The sequence below is a fragment of the Hyaena hyaena genome, unplaced genomic scaffold, assembly GCF_003009895.1.
Source record: "Hyaena hyaena isolate Hyena2069 unplaced genomic scaffold, ASM300989v1 scaffold_9, whole genome shotgun sequence".
In the NCBI taxonomy this organism is placed as follows: domain Eukaryota; kingdom Metazoa; phylum Chordata; class Mammalia; order Carnivora; family Hyaenidae; genus Hyaena; species Hyaena hyaena.
Genome location: NW_024080641.1, coordinates 112,459 through 134,274, shown reverse-complemented (window position 1 = coordinate 134,274; position 21,816 = coordinate 112,459). Strand labels below are relative to the sequence as shown.

The following is a 21,816-nucleotide window of genomic DNA, read 5'->3' as shown; positions in this document are numbered from 1 at the left end:
AATCTCTACACCCGAGGTGGGGCTCGAACTCACAACCCCGAAGATCAACGGTTGTAAGGTCTACCGCCTGAGCTGGCCGGGTGCCCCTCCCCACAACCATTTAAAATGTGAAAAACACTCTTGGCTTGAAGTGGGACAGCGGGCCAAGCTTGACCTGTGAGGTTAGCTGGCTGACCCCACAGAGATGATAGGTTAAAATTGCCTTTAAAGCCGAGAGGGTGAGGGAGAGAGACAGAGAGACAGAGAGAGAGAGAGAGAGAGAGAGAGAGAGAGAGAGAGAGGATGCTGGCCCTCCTCACCCTCTCCATCCACCTAACCCGGATCCCAGCCCGGCAGCCGGGAGACTGTCAGTAGAACTTGATGTCCTCATACTCTGAGCTGGTATCCTTGGGCTCCCGGGTCTCCCATGGTCTGAGGCCTGAGAAGGTGAGGGCAGCATAATGGAGTTCTTCTCGGTTATTCTCTGATTCTGAGACTTGCGTGAATGACCTGGATCCTGGACAAGCGTGGGGAGCGGCATGTAGCTCTTTCTGGTTTTTCTTACATTCCTGGGAGGGAGCGCCTGGAGGAGAGGCCTGGGAAGGACTGTTTGGTGTGGCTTTCCGATTCCGAGCCTGGGGGAGAAACAGCCATCCTTCGTTCCTTCCTTCTGTTCTTCTTTCCCTCCCTCCCTCCCTCCCTCCCTTCCTTCCTTCCACAAATACTTGAGAGATTACCATGCACCAGGCACTAAGGAACTAGAGTTATATCCTGGACAAGAACAAACAATAAATAGCGTCTGTGGTCTAAGCCACCCCATCTGTGGTCCTTTGCTGTGGCAGCCACAGCCAACAAACACAGGCGGATTCGTGCAGCCTACACCATGGCCAAGACACGGAACTGTTCATCACCACAAAGCTCGCCCCCCTTGCTGCCCTCTCTACTCCTCGTCACCCTCCCGTCCCGAACCCTGGCCACTCCTGATCTGTCCTCCGTCTCTACAGTTTTATTGCTTGCAAGGTGTTATAAACCTTGTCTATGTGGAATCATGTCTATGTGGGCATTTGAGTTTGGCTTTTTCTTTTCTCGTTTTTTTTTTGTCTCTAAGGTTTTTTTCTTTCTTTAATTTCTTTTTAAGGAAATAAATAACATTTATTTATTTAAAAAACATTTAAATAAAAATGTTTTATTTATTTTTAAAAATTTTTTAATGTTTACTTATTTTTGAGAGATATAGAGTGTGAGTGGGGGAGGGGCAGAGAGAGAGGGAGACACAGAATCCAAAACAGGCTCCAGGCTGTCAGCACAGAGCCCGACACGGGGCTCAAACCCACAAACTGTGAGATCATAACCTGAGCCGAAGTCGGACGCTTAACCAACTGAGCCACCCAGGTGCCCTGTTTTATTTATTTATTTATTTATTTATTTATTCAGAGAGAGACAGAGAGACAGAGTGAGCAGGGGAGGATCAGAGAGAAAGGGAGACACAGAATCCGAAGACAGGCTCCAGGCTCTGAGTGAGCTGTCAGCACAGAGCCTGACAAGGGGCCTGAACCCACGAACCACGAGGCCATGACCTGAACTGAAGTCGGACACAACCAACTGAGCCACTCAGGCGCCCCTCCAAGGCTTTTTTCAACCAGTAGTTTCTTTCAATCATTTGTTCCTTTGGATGGCTGAGTGGTAGTCCATGAGAATTAGTTGCACCTATTTGTTTCTTTTTTTAAGTTTATTTATTTATTGAGAGAGAGAGAGAGAGCAGGGGAGGGGCAGAGAGAGGGAGAGAGAGAAGCCCAAGCAGGCTCCGCACTGTCAGCACAGAGCCTGACTCAGGGCTTGAACTCACGTACTGTAAGATCATGACTAGCTGAAATCAAGAATCAGACACTTAGCAGACTCAGCCACCCAGGCGCCCCCCTCTTTGGGTTTTTAAAGGATACCACGGACAGAGAAAGAGAGCGAGGTGGGGGTTGGCGAGAGCAGAAGAGGGGAACACACACAGGACGTGGCAGAGGCGGGGAGACGTGGTCTGGGTGTATTTTGAAGGGGACTTGCTAATGGGTCGGTTATGGGGTGGTAGAGAAGAAAGGAGCGTAAGATGACCGCAAGGCTTGGGCTTGGGCAGCTGGGCAGATGTGGTGCTATTTGCTGAGATGGGCTGCATGGAGGAGAAGCTTAAGCAGTGGAGTCAGTCGTAAGTTCCCTCTCAGACAGGCTAAGTCCAGGACACCTGTTAGACATCCAAATGGGGCTGCTGCCTGGACTGTTGGATAGGGCTCTAAAGTTCAAGGCTGAGTTTGAGAGATGCAAGTTTTGGAGTCATCGGCATATAAATGTTCTCTCCTGCTGGTACCTGGGTGGCCCACTTCATTTCTGCTCAGGTCATGATCTCATGATTCGTGGGTTCAAGCCCCACATCGGGCTCTGTGCTGACAGCTAGCTCAGAGCCTGGAGCCTGTTTCAGAGTCTGTCTCCCTCTCTCTCTGAGCCTCCCCTGCTCACGCTGTCTCTCTCTCTCTCAGAAATAAATAAAACAATAAAAAATTTATTTAAAAAATAAATGTTCTCTCCTGAAAATATCCAGCATTCGTAGATCACTTACTAGGTGTTGGCTACTATTCTAAATGTTTATAGGTACAATGAGCATAGTGAATACTTAGAATGATCCTAGGTAGGGGGGAAAAAGGAATGGTCCTAGGTAATAGGTACTATTTCTCCGTTTTAAACTAAGGCACAGAGAAGTTAAGAGATTTTTCCAAGAACACATAGCAATAAAACCGACTGCACCCAGACAAGCTGACTGCAGAGCCCTGCTCTTCATCACTAAATATACTGTTTCTCAATGATATCAATTATCACATCATTAGTTAGAATTAGTAACACCATCTGGGTGATAACAGAGGATGAGCAGCTGCATTTTGAGCAAGTGCATGATGCATTCTCGTTGTCAAACCGACTCTCAAAGGAAGCAGAGGAAGGAATGGAAGTGCAGAGGGTGAAAGTGATTTGGTCAAGGTCTCAGAGAACTTGAATCCAAGTCCATACCTTTTCCACCTTGCTGTCCCTTGGGAAAAGGGTTGGCACAGGGGAGGGGAGAGGCGTGGGCCGGATTCTGAGCAGAGAAAGTAGAGGCAGCACCTGAGCCACTCACCAGGGGACCAGAATTGGGGACCATGTTGATGTATTCCAGGATCGTGCTTCTCCGCGTGACCCTGGAGTTTGGAAGAGTCTCTGCCTGGGCGGGAGTCCCTGCCTGGGTCTGTTTTTTTCTCATAGTCTTCCTGCCGGGGAAACAAGCTGCCTGCATGTACGCCCTGGCACCTCCCGGGTCCCCAGCCCTGGATCCCACTCCCCATCGCTCGGGCTCCTAACTCACGTGACCAGGATGAGGCAGAGGAAAAGGAGCGTGGTGACGCCCATTCCCAGAAATATTCCGTTACAGAATGCCTTTGAGGGGAGTGTCTTCTTATCTGCACAAAGAAACGGTCAGCCACCTCTGAGCCTCCCCGTTAACGTGGGGCCTCACCCCCACCCGCCACCCGGCACTCAGGTTCCAGTGGTTTTATCTGCAACCCCTTCTGCCCAAGTCTCGGAAACCCCGCTGCAACCCCGGGCCCAGGCAACAGGCCTTCCAGTTTGGATTTCCCTCTGCATCGTCAGCCACAGGGGCTCCGCGCACCTTCCCAGTCCTGTTCCAACCACGGGGCCCTGGCCCTGCCCCCATTCAGCCTCTACTCGCCAGGGGCCTCCAGCCGTCCCCCAGACCTGGCAGCAGCACGAGGACGGCGCTCTGGGCCCCGTGTGCGTTCCGGGCCTCGCAGCTGAGTCTGAGGTCGGAGCCCAGCGGCCCAGTGAGGCTCAAGGAGCTGTTGGCCCAGGGCCCCGCGGAGCTGGAGGTGACGGTCAGGGAGGCGTTGCTGCGGTTCCCCTCCAGCAGCCCCTCCCCCAGCCGCCAGCGCAGGGTGGGGGCCGGCCGGGCTGCGGAGGAGCAGGTGCAGCGCAGCCCCTCGCCCTCCCAGGAGCAGGAGGGGCTGAGCCGCCGCGGCGGGTCTGCGGGGTGGGGGGAGGGGCGGGGTCAGCGGCGCCTCTGCTCCCCAGGCCCCGGGCGCCCCGCCCCCGGGGGTCCCGCACTCACAGACCACAGAGAGATGCAGGGAGACGTGCTGGGAGCCCAGCGAGTTCTGGGCTTGGCAGGTGAGGACTCCTTCGTGCTGCGTTTGTATCTGAGGCAGCTCCAGGATCCCGGGGTCTGCGGGCTGGGAGGGGCTCAGAGGCTGTTCCCCCAGGGCCCAGCTCAGCCGGGCTGGGGGGTTGCTGTGGGTGGCACAGAGCAGACGCAAACTCTGGCCCTCCAGGACTGGGAGGGACGTGCCATTCCCAAGGTTCTCCAGGACTAGGGGAAGGAAGAGGCAGGTCAGAGGCTCAGCGGAGGGCACAGGGACGCAGGGCGCGCCGGCATTGAAGGTGCGCGGCCCTGAGCGTGGCGCGAGAGGCCCCAGTTCCTCTGTTCCCTTCTTACCTGTCCTGTTGGCTTCTAGGGCCATCACTCTCAGGTCCTCCGGTGCATCTGAAACAGAGACAGAGTGCGGGCTCTAGGCAGGCAGGGCGCTTCCCTCAGGGCGGAGAGCCGGCCTAGGAGACAGAGAGGGCAGGGCGGCTGAGCCTGGAATCACCCAGTGACCTATTCTCCACTGAGTGGCTCAAGGGAACAGACAGGTAAGAAGGGCTGGTCTCCATGCTTCTGATTTGTAAATAAATATATAAGGTGCCCGGGTGGCTCAGTCAGTTCAGTGTCTGACTCTTGGTTTAGGCTCAGGTTGTGATCTCACAGTTTGTGAGTTCGAGCCCCACATCAGGCTCTTCACTGACGGCATGGAGCCTGCCTGGGATTCTCTCTCTGCCCTCTGCCCCTCCCCTACTCACCCCCCCCCCACACACTCTCTTTCTCTCTCTCTCTCAAAATAAATAAATAAACTTTAAAAATTTTAAAAACGTATATACATATGTATTTGGTCTCTGTCTCATTCCTGGCACAGAGCTCCTAAGACCCTCAGAATTTCTTAAATGACCAGAGCGACAAAGGTGTCTTGATATTCATAAAAAACCCCCCTTTCAAACCACACCTGGGTTGATGTAAATGAGGTGACTTTTGGAAATCACCTCTGGGGGGGGCCTCTGGAGGGGGAATGGTGGCCAGGGAACCATCCTCTGTGATGGAAGTTTTGGGACTTTCCATCCCCCCCTGACTTCCAGGGAGGAGAGACGGACCGCAGGTGAATCAGGCGGCTGTGGCCAAGGCTTTAGCCAGTCGTGCCTCCCTATTGAAGCCTCCATAAAATCCCAAGAGAATGGGGTTCTAAGAGCTTCCGGATTGGTGAACCCGTGGAGGTACATGGGCAATGGCCTTGCCCCCTACCCACCTCTTCCGTCTTCTATTACATCTTTTACAACAACCCCTGATCCAGTGAGTGCAACGTTCCTGAGTTCTGCGCGCCATTTTCTCAAAGCAATTGAATTCAAGGAGCAGGGGCTCATGGGAAACTCCGATCAACAGCCAGCTGATCAGCTTGGCCTGTGACTGGCCTCTGAAGTGGGGGACCCGGGGGGGGGAGACCTTGTGGGACCGAGCTCTTCACCTGTGGGATGTGACCTCACCTCCAGGAGGACAGTGTTCACCTGAGTTGAGCCATAGAACGCCCAGCTGGCTTCAGAGAATTGCTTGGTGGCGTGGGTGGAAAACCCACATCGGAGTTGGAATCAGAATCGTTAGCCCCCTAGGCCTGGGGTGCCAGGTCCCCTTAGAGCTCTGGGGCCCTGCCCCCCGCCCCCCTCCTCCTTCTCCCTTTCCAGAAACCAGGCTTCTGCTGGTTGTACTCACACTGCACGGAGAGGTTCAGGGTGCGGTTCTGGGAGCCAAGCCTGTTCTCCGCTTGGCAGGTGTAGGACCCCGAGTCCCCAGGCTTCACCCCGGGCAGCACCAGAGCCAGGGGCCCGGGGCGCCAGGGGTGGGACCAAGAGAGGACTCTGTCCCCCAGGACCCAGCTCAGGGTGGCAGGGGGCTGGCTCTCGGCAGCACAGAGCAGCCGCAGGAACTGGCCCCTCTGGGCTTCCAGATATGGGCTGTTTCCCTGGGGCTCGGGGGCTGCAGAGACAGAAGGGGGAGGAGGGGGGAAAGAGGCTGCAGGGAGGAACAGAGTCTCCCTCATCCTCTGTCTTCCTTGCCCTCCCCCCCCCCCCCCCCCCCCCCCCCCCCCCCCCCCCCCCCCCCCCCCGCAGAGGACCGGCTCCGCCCTCCCAGTCCCTCAGTACTTACCTGACACCTGGGCTCGGGACACGCTGATAACCAGGTCTCTGGGGACATCTGCAACAAGATTGAGAGCTGGCTCGGGGGAGGAACGTGGGGTTCCTCACCATCAGAGGGAACCCCTCAGGGAAGAGAAAGTGTGCTATCCTTGGGACCACAGGTGACAAACTGGTGTCAGAGCTGCTTGTGGCCAGGGGAGCAGAAGGCAGCCCCAAGCCCCTTCCCAGGGGCTGAGGCGGGGAGACTGGGACTCCACACGCCCCCCCCCCCGTCTGGACGCCCCACCGGCCACATCCCGCCGTGCCTGTCTGCACACCCTGATGCCCTGGCCACCAGACTCACAGGTGACATTAAGTTGAACAGTTGTCTCTGTGCTCACACCCTCTCTGGAGAAGTCTGCGCGGCAGGTGAGGTGCGTGCCGTGGTCGTGGGGTCTCGGTGTGAGAGAAAGCACTGAGAAGTAGGAGGATTTTGGTCCAGGCCCTTGAGGGGTGACGGCGACCCCCGTCCAGGAGAGCGCAGGAGCTGGACATTCCTCAAAGGCCCAGTTAAACACACAGATGAGTGTCGCCTGGCGCCCTGGTTCCAAAGTCTCCGGGACGAAGACATCTGGCTTCTGCGTCAGGGCTGGGGCAAGAGAGAGCACGGTCCTAGCCCTAGAAGGGGGTGCTGCCGGGGGAGCCCTGGTCTGCTCCCCGCAGTGTGTGGGGGTGGGGAGTGGTAGGGAGGAGGAGAGTCTCCCCTCCCCCCTCCCCTGCCCAGTCCTGCTGGAGCCGCCTCCATACCTCTCACTTCCAGATTGAATGGGGTTTCGACAAAATTATATCGCACGTAACTGCCTCTCTCCACCCGAAAGATGTACAGTCCCTCGTCCGCTGCCAGGGCGTCTCTGATCAGCAGGGAGCAGCTGTAGTTCCCGGGGTCCCCAGTGAGCTGGAACCGGCCCCGGAAGCCAGTTTGCACTTCTCGGTCCTGCTTGTTTGTGGCCACTGGCCTTTCCAAGGTCGTGTCTGTCCCAGCCACGAACCAGTAGCCAAGGGCCGGGGTGTCCTCTGTCCAGTCTACCCGGGGGTAGGACACGGTGCAGGGCACGTGGACACACAGGCCCTCCTGCACCACCACCACGCTCTGCACTCGCAGGGAGAATCCTGGGGACTGAGCCTGAGACCCTGAAGGAGACAGAGGGCTCAAGCTGCAAGCCCAGCCCGCGCCCCCACCCGGGCCCCTTCCCGCCCCATGGCCCACTCACCGCCCCACAGCAGGGCCATCAGCAGTGACAGGACCATCTCTGTACGAGGACGCACTTGGACCTGCCCTCAGACAGGCTCGTTCCCCAGAAGGGGAACTACCAGCTGCGGAAGCTGAACCCCAGGCCAGATGACTGGTGTGTGAAGCTGTGGTCCTGGTCCTGAGCCCCACCCCCACTGGCTCCCCCATCTTGCCGCTCCCTACCCCCCTCACCGCGGCCCCCCCCCCCCCCCGCCTCACCCGCTAGGACTCTGAATCTTTCCTAGGTTGCTGCGGGGGAGGAGGTTGCCTGGTGCTTGAGATGGCAGAGCTGGTCCTTCTGGGGTCCCCTCTGGGGGGAGGGAGTGGAAGGTGGGTGAGGCCATGGGGCCTGGGTGGGTGGAGGGTAGGGGCTCTCCCACTGGGCTCTAGGTCGCCGAGGAAGCAGAAGTGAAAGTGTACAGTGAACCCTTCTTTAGATGGGGGGGCCCCTGGGAAAGGTGGGCAATGCAGAGGTGGGTTTCAGGGGTGCTGGCGGGGGTTGGGGGCTGACTGGCCTTGCCAGTTAAAATTCAGAATGTCTGGTTAAAGTTGACTTTCTTTTCTTTTTTTTAAACTTTTCTTACATGTGTATTTATTTTTGAGAGAGCACAGAAGTTGGGGGGGGGGGGCGGGGGTAGACAGAGGATCCGAAGCAGACTCTGTGCTGACAGCAGGGAGCCCATGAGGGGCTCAAACTCACGAACTGCAAGATCATGACCCTAGTTGAAGCCAGACTGAGCCACCCAGGTGCCCCAGTTGAAGTTGACTTTCAATGAAACGATGAATGATTTTTTTTTTAGAAGTATGTCCCGAATATCGCAACGGAACATTCTTGTACTAAAATTATTCCGTGCTCATATCTGAAATGCAAATCTTAACTAGGCACTTTGTGTTTTTATTTGCTAAATCTGGTACCCCCTCCCCAGGCCAGTGTCAGTCCCACCCCTTCCTCCTCACTGGGAGGGCTCCCTGATTTCCGCCCCCAGGTCCACCAGAAGCCCTTACCCCCCAAGACCTTAGCCCACCTCTCCTGCTCCCCTTCTTCTGCCCTAAGATTGGATTCGCTTGCTGGTAACACCTTCACCCACAATGAACCCCCGTGCCCAGGGACCTGGTGTGTGCAGGGGCCATGCAGCCTCCTGGGGACACAGGCAAATCAGATACAGTGTCTGACCTCAAGGGGACCTAGTTCGGTAAATGAAGCTTCTGAGAAACAGGAAAGCACTGAAGTGCTCATAACTGCCCCCCTCTCGCCTCCACCCTCCAGTTGGTGCTGGGACAGGTGTTCCCGAGGAAGCTGGGGTCGTTTCTTCCTGGGAAGCCAGGGGAGGCGTCCTGGAGGAGGCAACCTGTGGTCGCTTCTGTCCGTGCTCTCCTGTCACGTTCTTGGGCTGCCGTAACAAAGCACCACAGACAGAACAACTCAAACGACAGAAAACATCGTCCCCACAATCCCCGAGGCTGGGAGTCCAAGATCGAGACGTCCATAGGGCTGGAAGAACAGGTTGCTTTCTTTTAAAAAAAATTTTTTTATTGTTTATTTATTTTTAATTTTTTTTTTGTAGTTTATTCATTTTTGAGACAGATAGAGACAGAATGAGTGGGGAGGGACAGAGAGGGAAGGAGACACAGAATATGAAACAGGCTCCAGGCTCTGAGCTGTCAGCACAGAGCCTGATGAGGGGCTCGAACCCATGAACCATAAGATCATGACCTGAGCCGAAGTCAGACGCTCAACCGATTGGCTGAGCCACCCAGGCGCCTCCTGTTCATTTATTTTTTTGAGAGGAAGAGAGACAGAGAGCAAACAGGGGAGGGGCAGAGAGAGAGGGAGACACAGAATCCGAAGCAGGCTCCAGGTTCTGAGCTGACAGCACAGAGCCCCACGTGGGGCTCGAATCCATGGACCGTGACATCATGACCTGAGCCAAAGTCGGACTCTTAACCGACTGAGCCACCCAGGTACCCCAGAACAGGTTACTTTCTTCCTAGGCCTCGCTCCCTGGGGTGTAGACATCATCTTCCCACTGAGCTCTCATGTGGTCATCTTTGTGTGCCTGTGTCCCAATCTCTTCGTAGAAAGACACCAGTCCTAGGGGTGCCGGGGTGGCTCAGTCGGCTGAGTGTCCAACTCTTGATCTTGGCTCAGGTCATGATCTCACAGTTTGTGAGATCGAGCCCCAAGTTGGGCTCTGGGCTGGCAGCACAGAGCCTGGTTGGGATGCTCTCTCTCTGCCTTTGTCTCTGCCTCTCCCCTGCTTGCACTCTCTCTCAAAATAGATAAATAAACCTTAAAAAGAAGAAGAAGAAGAAGAAGAAGAAGAAGAAGGAGGAGGAGGAGGAGGAGGAGGAGGACTCCAGCCTCCTGGATTTGAGCTTGCTCTGTGACCTTGCTTTAACTGAATTACCCATTTAAAGGCCCTGACTGCAAACACAGTCACATTGGCAAGTACTGGCTTCAACATATGAACGGGGCAAGGGGGCACAATCCAGCCCCTAATACCCACCCCCACCCCCCAACCCAGGTCCTTTGCCAAACCTGGGCTTTCTCAGGAGAGAGCCAGGGTCCCTTCTCCCAGGGAGCCTCCCGTCCAGCCTGGAGCTCACAGAGGAGGAGCCTCCCACAGGGAGGAGGGAGAGGGAAGGAGGAAAGCCTGGGTCCTATCACAGTCTTGCCCTGATTGTGCTGCAGACAATTCCTTGATTTTCAGATTGTACTTAATTGTGGAAGATGATAACACAGGGTGGGAGGGGGAGGAGATTTGAGTCCACGGGACGTCCCTCTACGTCTTTGCAACCTCCTGTGAGTCTATACTTTCTTCAAAATGAAGTTAAAAGCCTGGGTGGCTCAGTCAGTTGAGATCCTGACTCTTTTCTTTTTTAATTTTAATTATTTTTGAGAGAGAGAGAAACAGAGCTCGAGCAGAGGAGGGGCAGAGAGAGAGGGAGACACAGCATCTGAAACAGGCTCCAGGCTCCGAGCTGTCAGCACAGAGCCCGACATGGGGCTCGAACCCACAGACTGTGAGATCATGACCCTAGCTGACGTTGGACACTTAACCAACTGAGCCACCCAGACCCCCCAGCACTACTGACATGTTGAGTCAAATAGTCCTGAGGGGTGGCAGCCTTGGCGGCTGCCCAGCAGCAGCCCCGGCCTCCAGTCCTCAGATGCCAGTAGCACTCTGTCCACCCAACTGTGACAACTAAAAACACTCCAGACATTGCCACCTGTCCCCTGGATGGCAGAATCACCCTCGATGGAGAATCGCTGCCTGGGTCCAAGCCACCATCCTCACTCATCTGTGGGACAGCAGTGATTGATTATTCCTGCTCTGCTCTGCTGCTTCTGGTGCCTTCTCAACATCACAGCCAGGCTTAGTTTTCAATTAGGGGCACCTGGCTCGGTTGAGCCATCTGCTTCAGCTCAAGTCATGAGTTCGTGGTTCATGAGTTCGAGCCCTGTGTCAGGGCTTTGTGCTGACAGCGCAGAGCCTGGAGCCTGCTTTGGATTCTGTGTCTCCCTCCCTCTCTGCCCTGTCCCCCCCCCACCCCCCCAGTTAATGCTCTCTCTCTCTCTCTCTCAGAAATAAACATTTAAAAAATTGTTCAAATATAAATTAGACCAAGTCCCTCTCTTACTTAAACATTTCAGTAATGTCTTGTTATATTTAGGAGAAAAATCCAAACCTCTCACCCTATCTCCCGATGACCTCCCCAAACTCACTTTGAACTCTCTTTCGCTTTGCTTTTGCATTCTGCCGGTGATCTCAGCTCTGTTTCTCACATGGACCAAATTTGTTCAAACTTGGGTGGGGCGATATGTGACACTTGGGGTTGTCATTTCCAGAAATGCTCTTCCTGTGGTGGCCCCTCCCCCTGTTCTCAGCTCAAAGTCGTCCCCACCTCCTTCTGAATTTCCTGTGGCTTCTTGGGACCCCTCAGAATTTTCTGCCCTTCCTCAATGTGACCAGATCACCTCCGCCCCTCCCCCAGCCTTGGCCAGACAAGGGCCGGACACCTAGCTGAGGCCACGAGAATCTTTTTTGGGCCCAAGAATGTTCAGATTTTATTTTCTGAAAATATTCCTTTATTTTTAAAAAATATTTATTTGTTTTAGGGGCGCCTGGGTGGCTCCTTCGATTGAGCATCTGACTTCTGCTCAGGTCATGATCTCCTGGTCGGTGAGTTTGAGCCCCTCATCTGGCTTTGGGCTGACAGCCTGGAGCCTGGAGCCTGCTTCGGATTCTGTGTCTCCCTCTCTCTCTGCCCCTCCCCTTCTTGTGCTCTGTCTCTGTTTCTCTTAAAAATAAATAAACATTTAAAAAAGGAAATGTTTATTTATTTTTGATAGAAAGAGAGCAGACGAGGGGCAGAGAGAGAGGGGGAGAGAGGGAATCCCAAGCAGGCTCTGGGCTGTAAGCCTAGGTCTTGATCTCATGAAGAACCATGAGATCATGACCAGAACAGAAATCAACTGATTGGGCCCTCCAGGCGCCCCTGAATGTATTCCTTTGAAACAAACACCCAGCGTACAAAGCCTTCCCTCTCGCTTCATTTATAGATGTTGAGCATGGGCTCCGGCTTCACTGCCCCTGATGTCACAATGGGGTCAAAGGTAACTGTTGGGAGGAAGCAAGACACAGATGGGTGGGTGGGGGGTAATGGGGTGGGAGAGGTTGGGGAGGGGAGAGAGAGAGGCAGTTAGTTCAGGATTCTGTCCCATGAGGATGCAGGGGTGTGGACCTGAGGACCAGAGTGCTGCATGAGGAGGATGTAGGGAAAGGTCCCAGTGCAGCATGAAGGGTCCAAGTCTGGATGTGAGGGTGGTGAGGAGCCTTTATCAGGGGTAGGGGGCATCTTAGAGACTCCCCACCCAACATACACACCGGGCTTCTTCCTGTTGCTTGTCCCTCGCACAACCTGCCCTACGAGCTTTGGCTGTCTCTGCCTCAGTTCTGCACCTAGCCCACAGGGGGCGCTTCATCTCTGCAGCACTGACTCACCCCTCTGAAGCCCCAGGCACCAGGATCTGTGCGGTTGCAGCCCTCCCGGGAATATTCCTCTGGTGCGGCACACATTTGCAAACGGGGCTTTTCCCGAAAGGCTACATTGGTTCTCAGTGAAATTATGCACCTCAATTAACCGAGTCTCTGCCAGGGCGAGCCTATTAAAGCAGTCACTGGAATCACCCTCTTTCTTTCCCCTTCTCCCCCTCCCCCAATTTGTTTTATTTTATTATTTAATGTTTATTTATTTTTGAAAGAGAGAGGGAGAGCAGGGGAGGGGCAGAGAGAGGGAAAGAGAGAATCCCAAGCAGGCTCCAGACTCCTTGCTGTCAGCCCAGAGCCCAACATGGGGCTCAAATCCAAGAACCATGAGATCATGAACTGAGCTGAAATCAGACACTCAGTTGACTGAGCCACACAGGTGCCTTAACCTCCCCCCAATTTCATTAAAGTTTATTTTTATTTATTTTTGAAAGAGAAAGAGAGGGCAAGTGGGGGAGGAGCAGAGAGAGAGGGAGAGAGAGAACCCCAAGCAGGCTCTACATTGTCAACGCAGAGCCCAACTCGGGGCTCAAACTCACGAGCCGAGAGAGTATAACCTGAGCCAAAGTCAGGAGTCAGGGGCTCGCCCGACTGAGCCGCCCAGGTGCCGCTACCCTCCTCCAAATTTAAAACACTTCAGTACTGCCCTGCGCTCACACATCGTTCTCAAATGGAGTCCCACCCAGGGCACACTCTCCACGTGATGGCCACATAAGAAAACACGTTCCGGTGGTGTCTTCATCCATCTGGCTGCTATAACAGAATAATCACAGACTGGGTGGGTTACGGAAGGAACATTCACTTCTCATAGTCCTGGAGGCTGGGAATCTGAGATCAGGCGCTGGCAGATTCCGTGTCTGGTGAGAGCCCACTTCCTAGTTCACAGATGACCATTTTCTAGAACGCTGTGCCCTCATGATGCAGAAAGGGCAAGGGAGTCTGGGAGGCCTCTTTTCCAAGGGCGCTAGTCCCATGCATGAGAGCGCCACCCTCAGGACATAATCTCCTTCTAAAGCCACCCGCTCCTACTATCATCACATTGGGAGTTAGGTTTGAACAAGCAGATTTTGGGGGGACACAGTCTATAGCATGTAGGGTTACTCAGGTCCCACTGCCTAGCTTGGGGCTGTGGAATATCACACACAGACGGCCTCAGCTGGGCCTTCACTCTTTTCTCTTCAAGCCAAGATGGCATATTAAAAAGCAAGACACTGAGAGAAATACTGCTTTAGGATCCATTTGGATTCGCTAATTTCTAGTAACGGAAAAATTCTTCAGGTTCAGTATTTTATTGTCAGACGTAATTGCTACTCACTGGCGTGTGTTTTGACCCTCAGTGTGAAGTATCCATTTTCCAGAGTGAAATGCCAACTCTTCACGTGAAGAGCCCAGACTGTCAGTGATGTGATCTCCGTTTACTTCTCCAGCTTCCTGTCTCTTACTCTATTATTTTCATTTTTTCCCCTTTAAGAAAGAGTAAAGTGGACCCCCCTGGCATTCATAGCCAGATTCTGGTGTTCTGTTAAATATAAATGATCACAGGGCTCCGGGGTGGCTCAGTGGGTTAAGTGTCTGACTTTGGCTCAAGTCATTATCTCGAGGTTCACAAGCTCACGCCCCGCGTCTGGCTCTGTGCTGATAGCTGGGAGCCTGGAGCCTGCTTCAGATTCTGTGTCTCCCTCCATCTCTGTCCTTCCCCTGCTGTCTCTCTCTTTCTCTCTCTCTCTCTCGCTCAAAAATAAATAAACATTTTTAAAAATTTAATAAATAAATGATCTCAAGGGATTTCACACCCGAAGAGTCCACTCTGTGACTGGGATGGAGCCAGCTAAGGACAAGAATACTCCACGGTCCTGGGGCGCCCGGGTGGCGTAGTTGGTTAAGCGTCCGACTTTCGCTCGGGTCATGATCTCGCGGTTCGTGGGTTCGAGCCCCGCGTCGGGCTCTGTGCTGACTGCCAGCTCAGAGCCTGGAGCCTGTTTCAGAGTCTGTGACTCCCTCTCTCTCTGACCCTCCCCTGCTCACGCTGTCTCTCTCTCTCTCTCCTAGAAATAAATAAAGCATTTAAAAAAAAAAAAAAAGAATACTCCACGGTCCTGTCTTAACACAGACACAGACAAGAGCACTGTCTGAGATACAAATAAAAAAAAAAAAAAAAAAGAATACTCCACGGTCCTGTCTTAACACAGACACAGACAAGAGCACTGTCTGAGATACAAAATGACCACAGAGGCCCAACCACACCCTTAATTCAGAGTAACATGAACGACTGCAGGAATATTTACCAAATGTGGTTTTAGCCTTTGCTGTGGACTGAATGTAGTATCTCCCCCCAACATTCACATGCTGAGGCCCTAATCCCCAGTGCGGTGGTATTTGGAGGTGGGGCCTTTGGGAGGCGATTAGGTTGGGAGGGTAGAGTTTCCTGAATGAGTTTTGTGTGCCCTTATAAAAGAGACCCTAGACGGCACCCTTACCCCTTCTGCCATGTGAGGGCACAGGGAAAATCCCTCCATGAACCGGGGCATGTGCTGTCACCAGACTCCGGACATGTTGGTGTCTTGGTCTTGGATTTCTCAGCCTTCAGAACTGTGAGAAATAGATTTCTGTTGTCCATAAGCTACCCAGTGTGTAGTGGCCTAAACTGACTAAGACAGACACCCCTGGCAGCTCAGAGACCTCACCTGGTGAGCTGCCATATATTCACGTAACTAAAACCCTTATCGAGCTATTACTTTTCTGTCATTCTAGAAAATACTATTCATCATGGCCTTCCCAGCATTCAGAATTATAGCCTCTGCCCTGTGGATAGGGCACTCAGTGTGAACACTGAGCTGTGTTCACTTGGAGTTTAGCCTCTTCAACACATAGCTGGCAGACGATGGACTTTTCCTGGCAGGGTCCCGCGGCCCTCAACCTCAGACTTGGAGGAGAGGGAGCCTTGTGTTCATGCCCCTGGAATGGAGTTTCTATGGCCCTGAACTGGAATAGGGATGGGAATGGAACCAGCAATTTTCTTCTTAAAACCCCAAACTGGGAATGATTACAATGTCCATCAGTTGGTGAATGCATAAATGAAACATGGTGTATAGTCATATGATGTAATAATATGGAGAATAAAATGTCATTAACTACTGGTGTGTGCTCTAACATGTTTGTACCTCAAAAACCTAATGTTGGCTGTAAGATATCAGGCGCAGTAGACTTTATATTATGTGATTCGATGTATATGAAATATTCATAAAAATAGTTCCTTAGAGATTGAAAGCAGATCAATGAGTTCCTGGAGCTGTGAAAGGAGTGTTATTGATTACAAATGGGCACAAGGGTCCTCTTTAGGCTAATAAAAATGTGTGACAATGATTACACAACTCTATAAATTTACTAAAAAAGTCATTGAACTGTACACTTACAATGATTTAAGTTATGTTGTATGAGTTATACCTCAATAAAACAGTTATTAAAAGTTTGCAGGTTGCAGGGCACCTGGCTGGCTCAGTCAGTAACTGAATGAAGTAACTCTTAATCTTGGGGCTGTGAGTTGGGTGTAGAGAGTACTCAAAAAAAAATCTTTAAAATAAATAAATAAATAAAAACCATAAAATACCTAGGAATAAGCTTAACTGAAGAGGTGAAAAATCTATACACTGAGGACTATAGAAAGCTTATGAAAGAAGTTGAAGTCAACACACACACACAAACAAAGGAAAAATATTCCATACTCCTGGATAGGAGGAACAAATATTGTTAAAATAGCGTTACTACCCAAAGCAATCTGCATATTCAATGCAATCCCTATCAAAATAACACCAGCATTCTTCACAGAGCTAGAACAAACAACCCTAAAATTTGTATAGAACCAGAAAAGACCCCGAATAGCCCAAGCAATCCTGAAAAAGAAAACCAAAGCTGGAGGCATCACAATCCCAGACTTTAAGCTATATTACAAAGCTGTAATCACCAAGAGAGGATGGTACTGGCAGAAAAACAGATACTCAGATCAATGGAACATAATAGAGAACCCAGAAATGGACAAACGTATGGCCAACTAATCTTTGACAAACCAGGAAATAATATCCAGGAATAAAGACAGTCTCTTCAGCAAACGGTGCTGGGAAAACTGGATAGTGACATGCAAAAAAAAAAAAAAAAAAAAGAACCTGGACCACTTTTTTACACCCTACACAAAAATAAACTCAAAATGGATGGAAAACCTAAATGTAAGACAGGAAGCCATCAAAATCCTAGAGGAGAAACCAGGCAAATACCTCTTTGATCTCAGGTGCAGCAACTTCTTACTCAACACGTCTCAAGACGCAAGGGAAACAAAAGCAAAAAAGAACTATTGGGACCTCATCAAGATAAAAACTTCCTTTGCCCAGTAAAGGAAACAATCAGCAAAACTAGAAGGCAACTGATGGAATGGGAGAAGATAGTTGCAAATGACATATTAGATAAAGGGTTAGTATCCAAAATCTATAGAGAACTCAGCAAACTCAACACCCAAAAAACAAATAATCCAGTGAAGAAATGACCAAAAGACATGAATAGACACTTCTCCAAAGAAGACATCCAGGTGGCTAACAGACACATGAAAAAATGCTCAACATCACTCATCAACAGGGATTCACAATTTAAAACCACAATGAAATATGACCTCACACCATTCAGAATGGCTAAAATCAACAACGCAGTCGACCATAGATGTTGGTGAGGATGCGGAGAAAGGGCAACTCTTTTGCACTGCTAGTGGGAATGTACACCAGTGCAGCCACTCTGAAAAACAATATGGAGGTTCCTCAAAAAATTAAAAATAGAACTACCCTACAGTCCAGCAATTGCACTACTAGGTTTTTATCAAAGGGATACAGGTGTTCTGTTTCAAAGGGGCACATGCACCCCAATGTTTATAGCAACACTATCGACAATAGCCAAATATGGAAAGAGCCCAAATGTCAAACAACTGATGAATGGATGAAGATGTGGTATATATACACCCGGAATGCTACTCAGCGATCAAAAAGAATGAAATCTTTCCACTTGCAGGAGCGTTGATTGAACTAGAGGGTGTTATGCTAAGTGAAGTAAGTCAGAGAAAGACAAATATATGATTTCACTCATGTGGAATCTAAGAAACAAAACAAATGAACATAGGGGAAGGGAAGCCAAAATAAGATAAAAGCAGAAAGGGAGACAAACCTTAAGAGACTCTTAAATACAGAGAACCAACTGAGGTTTGCTGGAGGGGTGTTGGTTGGGGGGATTGGTTAAATGCACGAGACAGATTAAGGAAGGCACTTACTGGGATCAGCACCGGGTGTTCTGTGTAAGTGATGAATCACTAAATTCTATTCCCGAAATTGTGATTATATGTTTACTAATTTGGATTAAAAAAAGGAAAGGGGAAAAAAAAAAGAAGCATCAAAAAAGAAAAAAAAATCGCTTTAAAATTTGCTGTTTTAAAAAAATAACATTATGAGATCTATGACAGTATAGTATGGGGCTGAACCACATTAAATGAACATGTAGAAGGAAAATGCTACATAGGGGATACATAACTCAAATTGATGATGAGAAAGATCTATCCATCGCCTCGCTTGCCGTCTCCCGCCATTGATGCTGAGCCACCAGGAAGCTTCCCGGTGACCAGAGGTGAAGAGACTTTAGTTCTGGAGAGGAGGCAGGGCCACATCACCCAGCGAGTCTTGCCCCATGGGAGCCGTGCCACGGTGAGTCTCGGGATACCGTGGTTGGATGCATCTTGAGCCACCATGCGCGAGCACCGCCGTGAGGAAGCGGGCTCAGTTACAACCTGCAGCCTTCTCCTCTCTGGGGCCTCTGAACCTGGTGGGAAACACAGGTCTGAAACGAGAGGCTAGTTCCATTTGCTCTGGAGGGGACAAGGAGCGTGACATCACCCAAGATGTCCAAGATGTGGGACACCTTGAGATTGGGCTTCTCACCTGGTGTAGTAGATCCAGGTGAGGCCGTAGGTGAGGAGGAAGCCAGCCCCCATGAGGGCCCCTCTGAGCAGGGTGAGGACCAGGGGCCAGGTGTTCCGCTGCTCCTCAGAGATCTGGGGGCAGGAACAGGAGATTCCTGGGGGGGTGGGGGGAGGAGGGTCAGTGTCCTTAAGTCCACACCTTAGTCCTGTCCCCAGCCCACCTCAGCCTGCTGTCCTGCATACACTCACCCTGCACGATTAGGTTCAGGGAGACGTGGTTGGAGCCCCCCCTCAGGTGCTGAGCTCGGCAGGTGAATTCTCCTCCATCCCCCAAGACCAGCTGGGAGAGCACTAGGACCCTGGGATCCGACGGCCAGGAGGGCATCAGGGTCAGGCTTCCCCGGGTCCAGCTCAGCCTGGTGGGGGAGCGGCTGTCAGTGTCACAGACCAGGCGCAGCGACTGGCCCTCCTCAGCTCGCAGAGAGGTGGCATTGCCCAGGGCCTCTGGGACTAGGGGACAGAGAGAGTCAGAAGGGCAGGGCTGAGAGCCCCTTCTCTCCCTCTGTCCTTCCACAAACACAGGAGGTGGAAAAGAGTGTCTCCGATGAGTGTTCCGAGCTAAGGCAAGTGAGCGTGAAGACCCAGCAGGGGAGGGGGGAGGAGAGGCACCCCGTGATCCCAGGACAGGGGGATGGACCTCTGAGCGAGAGCTGGCCACGTCCAGACCTGGCAGAGAACATCCCACGACGTGGCCTTTTGTGTGATGCCCAGGAGGGGCGTGGCCTCTGCAGGGAAAGGCTGGGAGGCTCACACACAGGTGATGCTCTCAGCCTTTGCTCTGAGGCCACAGGGAGCCAGGGGTGCGTTCTGAGCAAGGGAGGAACAAAGTCCCGTCTGGGGCATGCAGAGACGCATTTGGGCAGGAATTGTAGCGGGCCGGACAGGGAGGGGAGCGGAGACCGGACGAGGCAGGCTGGACCAGGGCGCAGGTGGTCTCACTGTGTCCAGGTAAGAGAGAGCGGAGGCCCGAGGTGGGGCCGCTGCCGCGGGGATGGAGGATGGAGCCACCGTGACATTTTCAGGAAGTTGAGTTTGCAAAACTCATTGAGTCATGGGGAGTGTTGGGTGAGGCTCAGAAATGTCTAAAGTGACTTCCAGGATACTGACTCAGGTCGTTCAGGAGGGAAGGGCCTCCCACCAGCGGCAGGGGAGTGCGTTCAGGACGATCTGGTCAGGACAGAGATCTGTGAGGGTCTTCAGGGCAGACGCTGGACTGGAAGGAAGCACCAGGGGACAGGCTTACCCACGGGGTCGTGCAGGAAGCAGCCACAGGCCCAGAGCCCGGCAACAGGACGTTGATTTTAAGGCTCCTTGTGGGACAGTGTGAAGTCATGGTCACAGGAGAGGCGAAGAATCAGGAAAAGGGAAGGATGGGGGTGAGGGGAGAGGTCAGGAGAGAGGAGGCAGCCGTGGTGACAGCAAACGGCAGACCAGGACTCGTGGTGACTCTAGAGAGCCCACCCAGGGGACAGGGGAGGGGACCAGAGAGGGGACAGGGAGCCGCGGGGCTTCATTCCGTCAGACCTTCACAACGTCCCTTATTTGGCCTCTGAGACCTGAGTTGTGCCCCGATCTCTCCCACCTGTGCTATTTCCCCTGAAGACGTGGATGGTCAGGGTCTCTGCAGCATCTGGAATGGCAGCAAATAACTGGTCACCTGCTGTATGGTGAGGCGGTCACGAGCGACAGGGTGGGGCCCGGGTATTCTCTCCATTTGAACCTCGGCCTCCAAGAATACTCCCCAAGTATCCCACCCAAGCCCTGCCCCCCCCAGCACCTACTGCCCCCAGGGACCCTGGCGTCCTGGCCTGGCACTCACTGGACACACTGAGCCGGATGGTCCTCTCTGTGCTCACATTAGCTCCAGGGAAGGTCACTCGACAGGTGAGGTTGGTGCCATGGTCCTGGGGCCTTGGGACGAGGGTGAGCACCGAGAAGTGTGTCCTGGGGCCCAGGGAGGTGAGGGCGTCCCCGATCCAGGAGAAGGTGGGGACCGTCCCCCTCTGACAGGCCCAGGGCACGCTACAGGTAATGGTCCTGGGCTGGCCAGGTTCTAGGGGCCCCTGGATGTGGATGTCCGGTGTCCGTGTCAGAGCTGACGGGGAGACAGAGAGGCTCTGAGTGTTCCCCAGAAGCAGCCTCTACCTCGGGCCAGCCGTTTCCTCCCCAGCCAGGATGGAGATCAGGGGGTCCCCTCCCAGGCCTGCCCTGGGGGCCCTCAGGACCCATGCATGTCCCCTCCTGGAGCCCACTCCTTACCCGTCACATGCAGGGAGAGCTGGTTCTGTGTGTAAGTGTATCTCACATAAGGCCCTCTCTCCACCCTAAAGACGTATGTCCCCGAGTCACTCCTCCGTGCATCTCTGATGTCCAGGGAGCAGTCGTAGTCCCGGGGGTTTCCAAGGAGGTAGAATCGGCCCTGGGTCTCCTGCCGCACTTTACGTCTGGGGTTGTTTGTGGCCACTGGAGCATCCCGTAAGATCAGGGCCCCTTCCCGGAACCAGTAGCCGTGCACAGGGGAAGAGTCATTCCCACCATGGGGATAGAGGAAGGTGCAGGGCACGGAGACGCACAGGCCTTCCTCCACCACCTGCGGGCCCTGCACCTGCAGCCAGAATGTCTCCTGAGCCTGGGAGCCTGCTGGGAATCGGGGGTCAGTGGCAGCCCCCGCCCGCCCGGCCCTCTCCCCTCGGCTCACTCACCAGCCCACAGCAGGGACAGCAGCAGCAGTGGCAGCATCTTAGAGACAGAGGGTGTCCTGGCTTCCTGTGGGTGAAGGAGAAGGGGAGGCAGAGGGAGGGGGGCCAAGGAGGACCCACGGGAAGCCGGGGAGGAGCATGAAGCTGCATGATTTCGCAAAGAGGAACAACAGCTGAGGAGCTCCCTCCCTCTCTGCAGAGTCAGTGACACCCCCCCCCACCCCCGCACTCCTGCCTGGAGAGTTGGGATGATGTTGGTTATTTTTTTCATGTGCTCCTTGGGGGTTTGTGTATCTTCTTTGCTGAAGTCTCTCCCAGGGAGGAGAGACCAGGAGCAGAACCCCGTGTCCTGTCCACCCCCCCATCTTCACTCTTCCCTCCAACCCCAGAGCCTGGACCAGGACCTCTGAGGGCATGTGAGGCGTGGGACACAGCGAGTCTCCTAAGATCTTCGACTGAGCAGTGTTGTCTACACCTGGGAACTAGTCAACTCCTGTCTACACCTGGAAG

The 21,816-nt window shown here is 53.0% G+C and overlaps 2 protein-coding genes across 4 annotated transcripts; both read right to left on the bottom strand.

Moving 5' to 3' along the window:
* Nucleotides 1–280: 280 nt before the first annotated feature.
* Nucleotides 281–7,588, bottom strand: LOC120244262 (sialic acid-binding Ig-like lectin 10). Of its 3 annotated transcripts, XM_039250683.1 has the most exons (11): nt 7,533–7,588; nt 7,069–7,452; nt 6,626–6,910; nt 6,293–6,340; nt 5,858–6,121; nt 4,499–4,546; nt 4,115–4,372; nt 3,745–4,029; nt 3,356–3,449; nt 3,131–3,260; nt 281–614 (listed from the first exon to the last, which is right to left on the bottom strand). In XM_039250683.1, the coding sequence occupies exons 1-11, from the start codon at nt 7,567–7,569 to the stop codon at nt 348–350; spliced, it is 2,100 nt and encodes a 699-aa protein (XP_039106614.1). In that variant the 5' UTR covers nt 7,570–7,588; the 3' UTR covers nt 281–347. The 3 variants fall into 3 exon arrangements, with proteins under 3 accessions (XP_039106614.1, XP_039106597.1, XP_039106605.1); XM_039250666.1 differs by lacking the exon at nt 3,745–4,029; XM_039250674.1 differs by lacking the exons at nt 281–614; nt 3,131–3,260 and having other exon boundaries at nt 3,388–3,449; nt 3,659–4,029.
* A 10,477-nt stretch (nt 7,589–18,065) lies between these two features.
* LOC120244281 (sialic acid-binding Ig-like lectin 14) lies at nt 18,066–21,387 on the bottom strand. Its single transcript, XM_039250691.1, has 7 exons — nt 21,310–21,387; nt 20,867–21,244; nt 20,427–20,702; nt 20,190–20,237; nt 18,797–19,057; nt 18,567–18,702; nt 18,066–18,447 (listed from the first exon to the last, which is right to left on the bottom strand). Exons 1-7 carry the CDS (start codon nt 21,344–21,346, stop codon nt 18,405–18,407), a joined length of 1,179 nt encoding a protein of 392 aa, XP_039106622.1. The 5' UTR covers nt 21,347–21,387; the 3' UTR covers nt 18,066–18,404.
* Nucleotides 21,388–21,816: the final 429 nt, after the last annotated feature.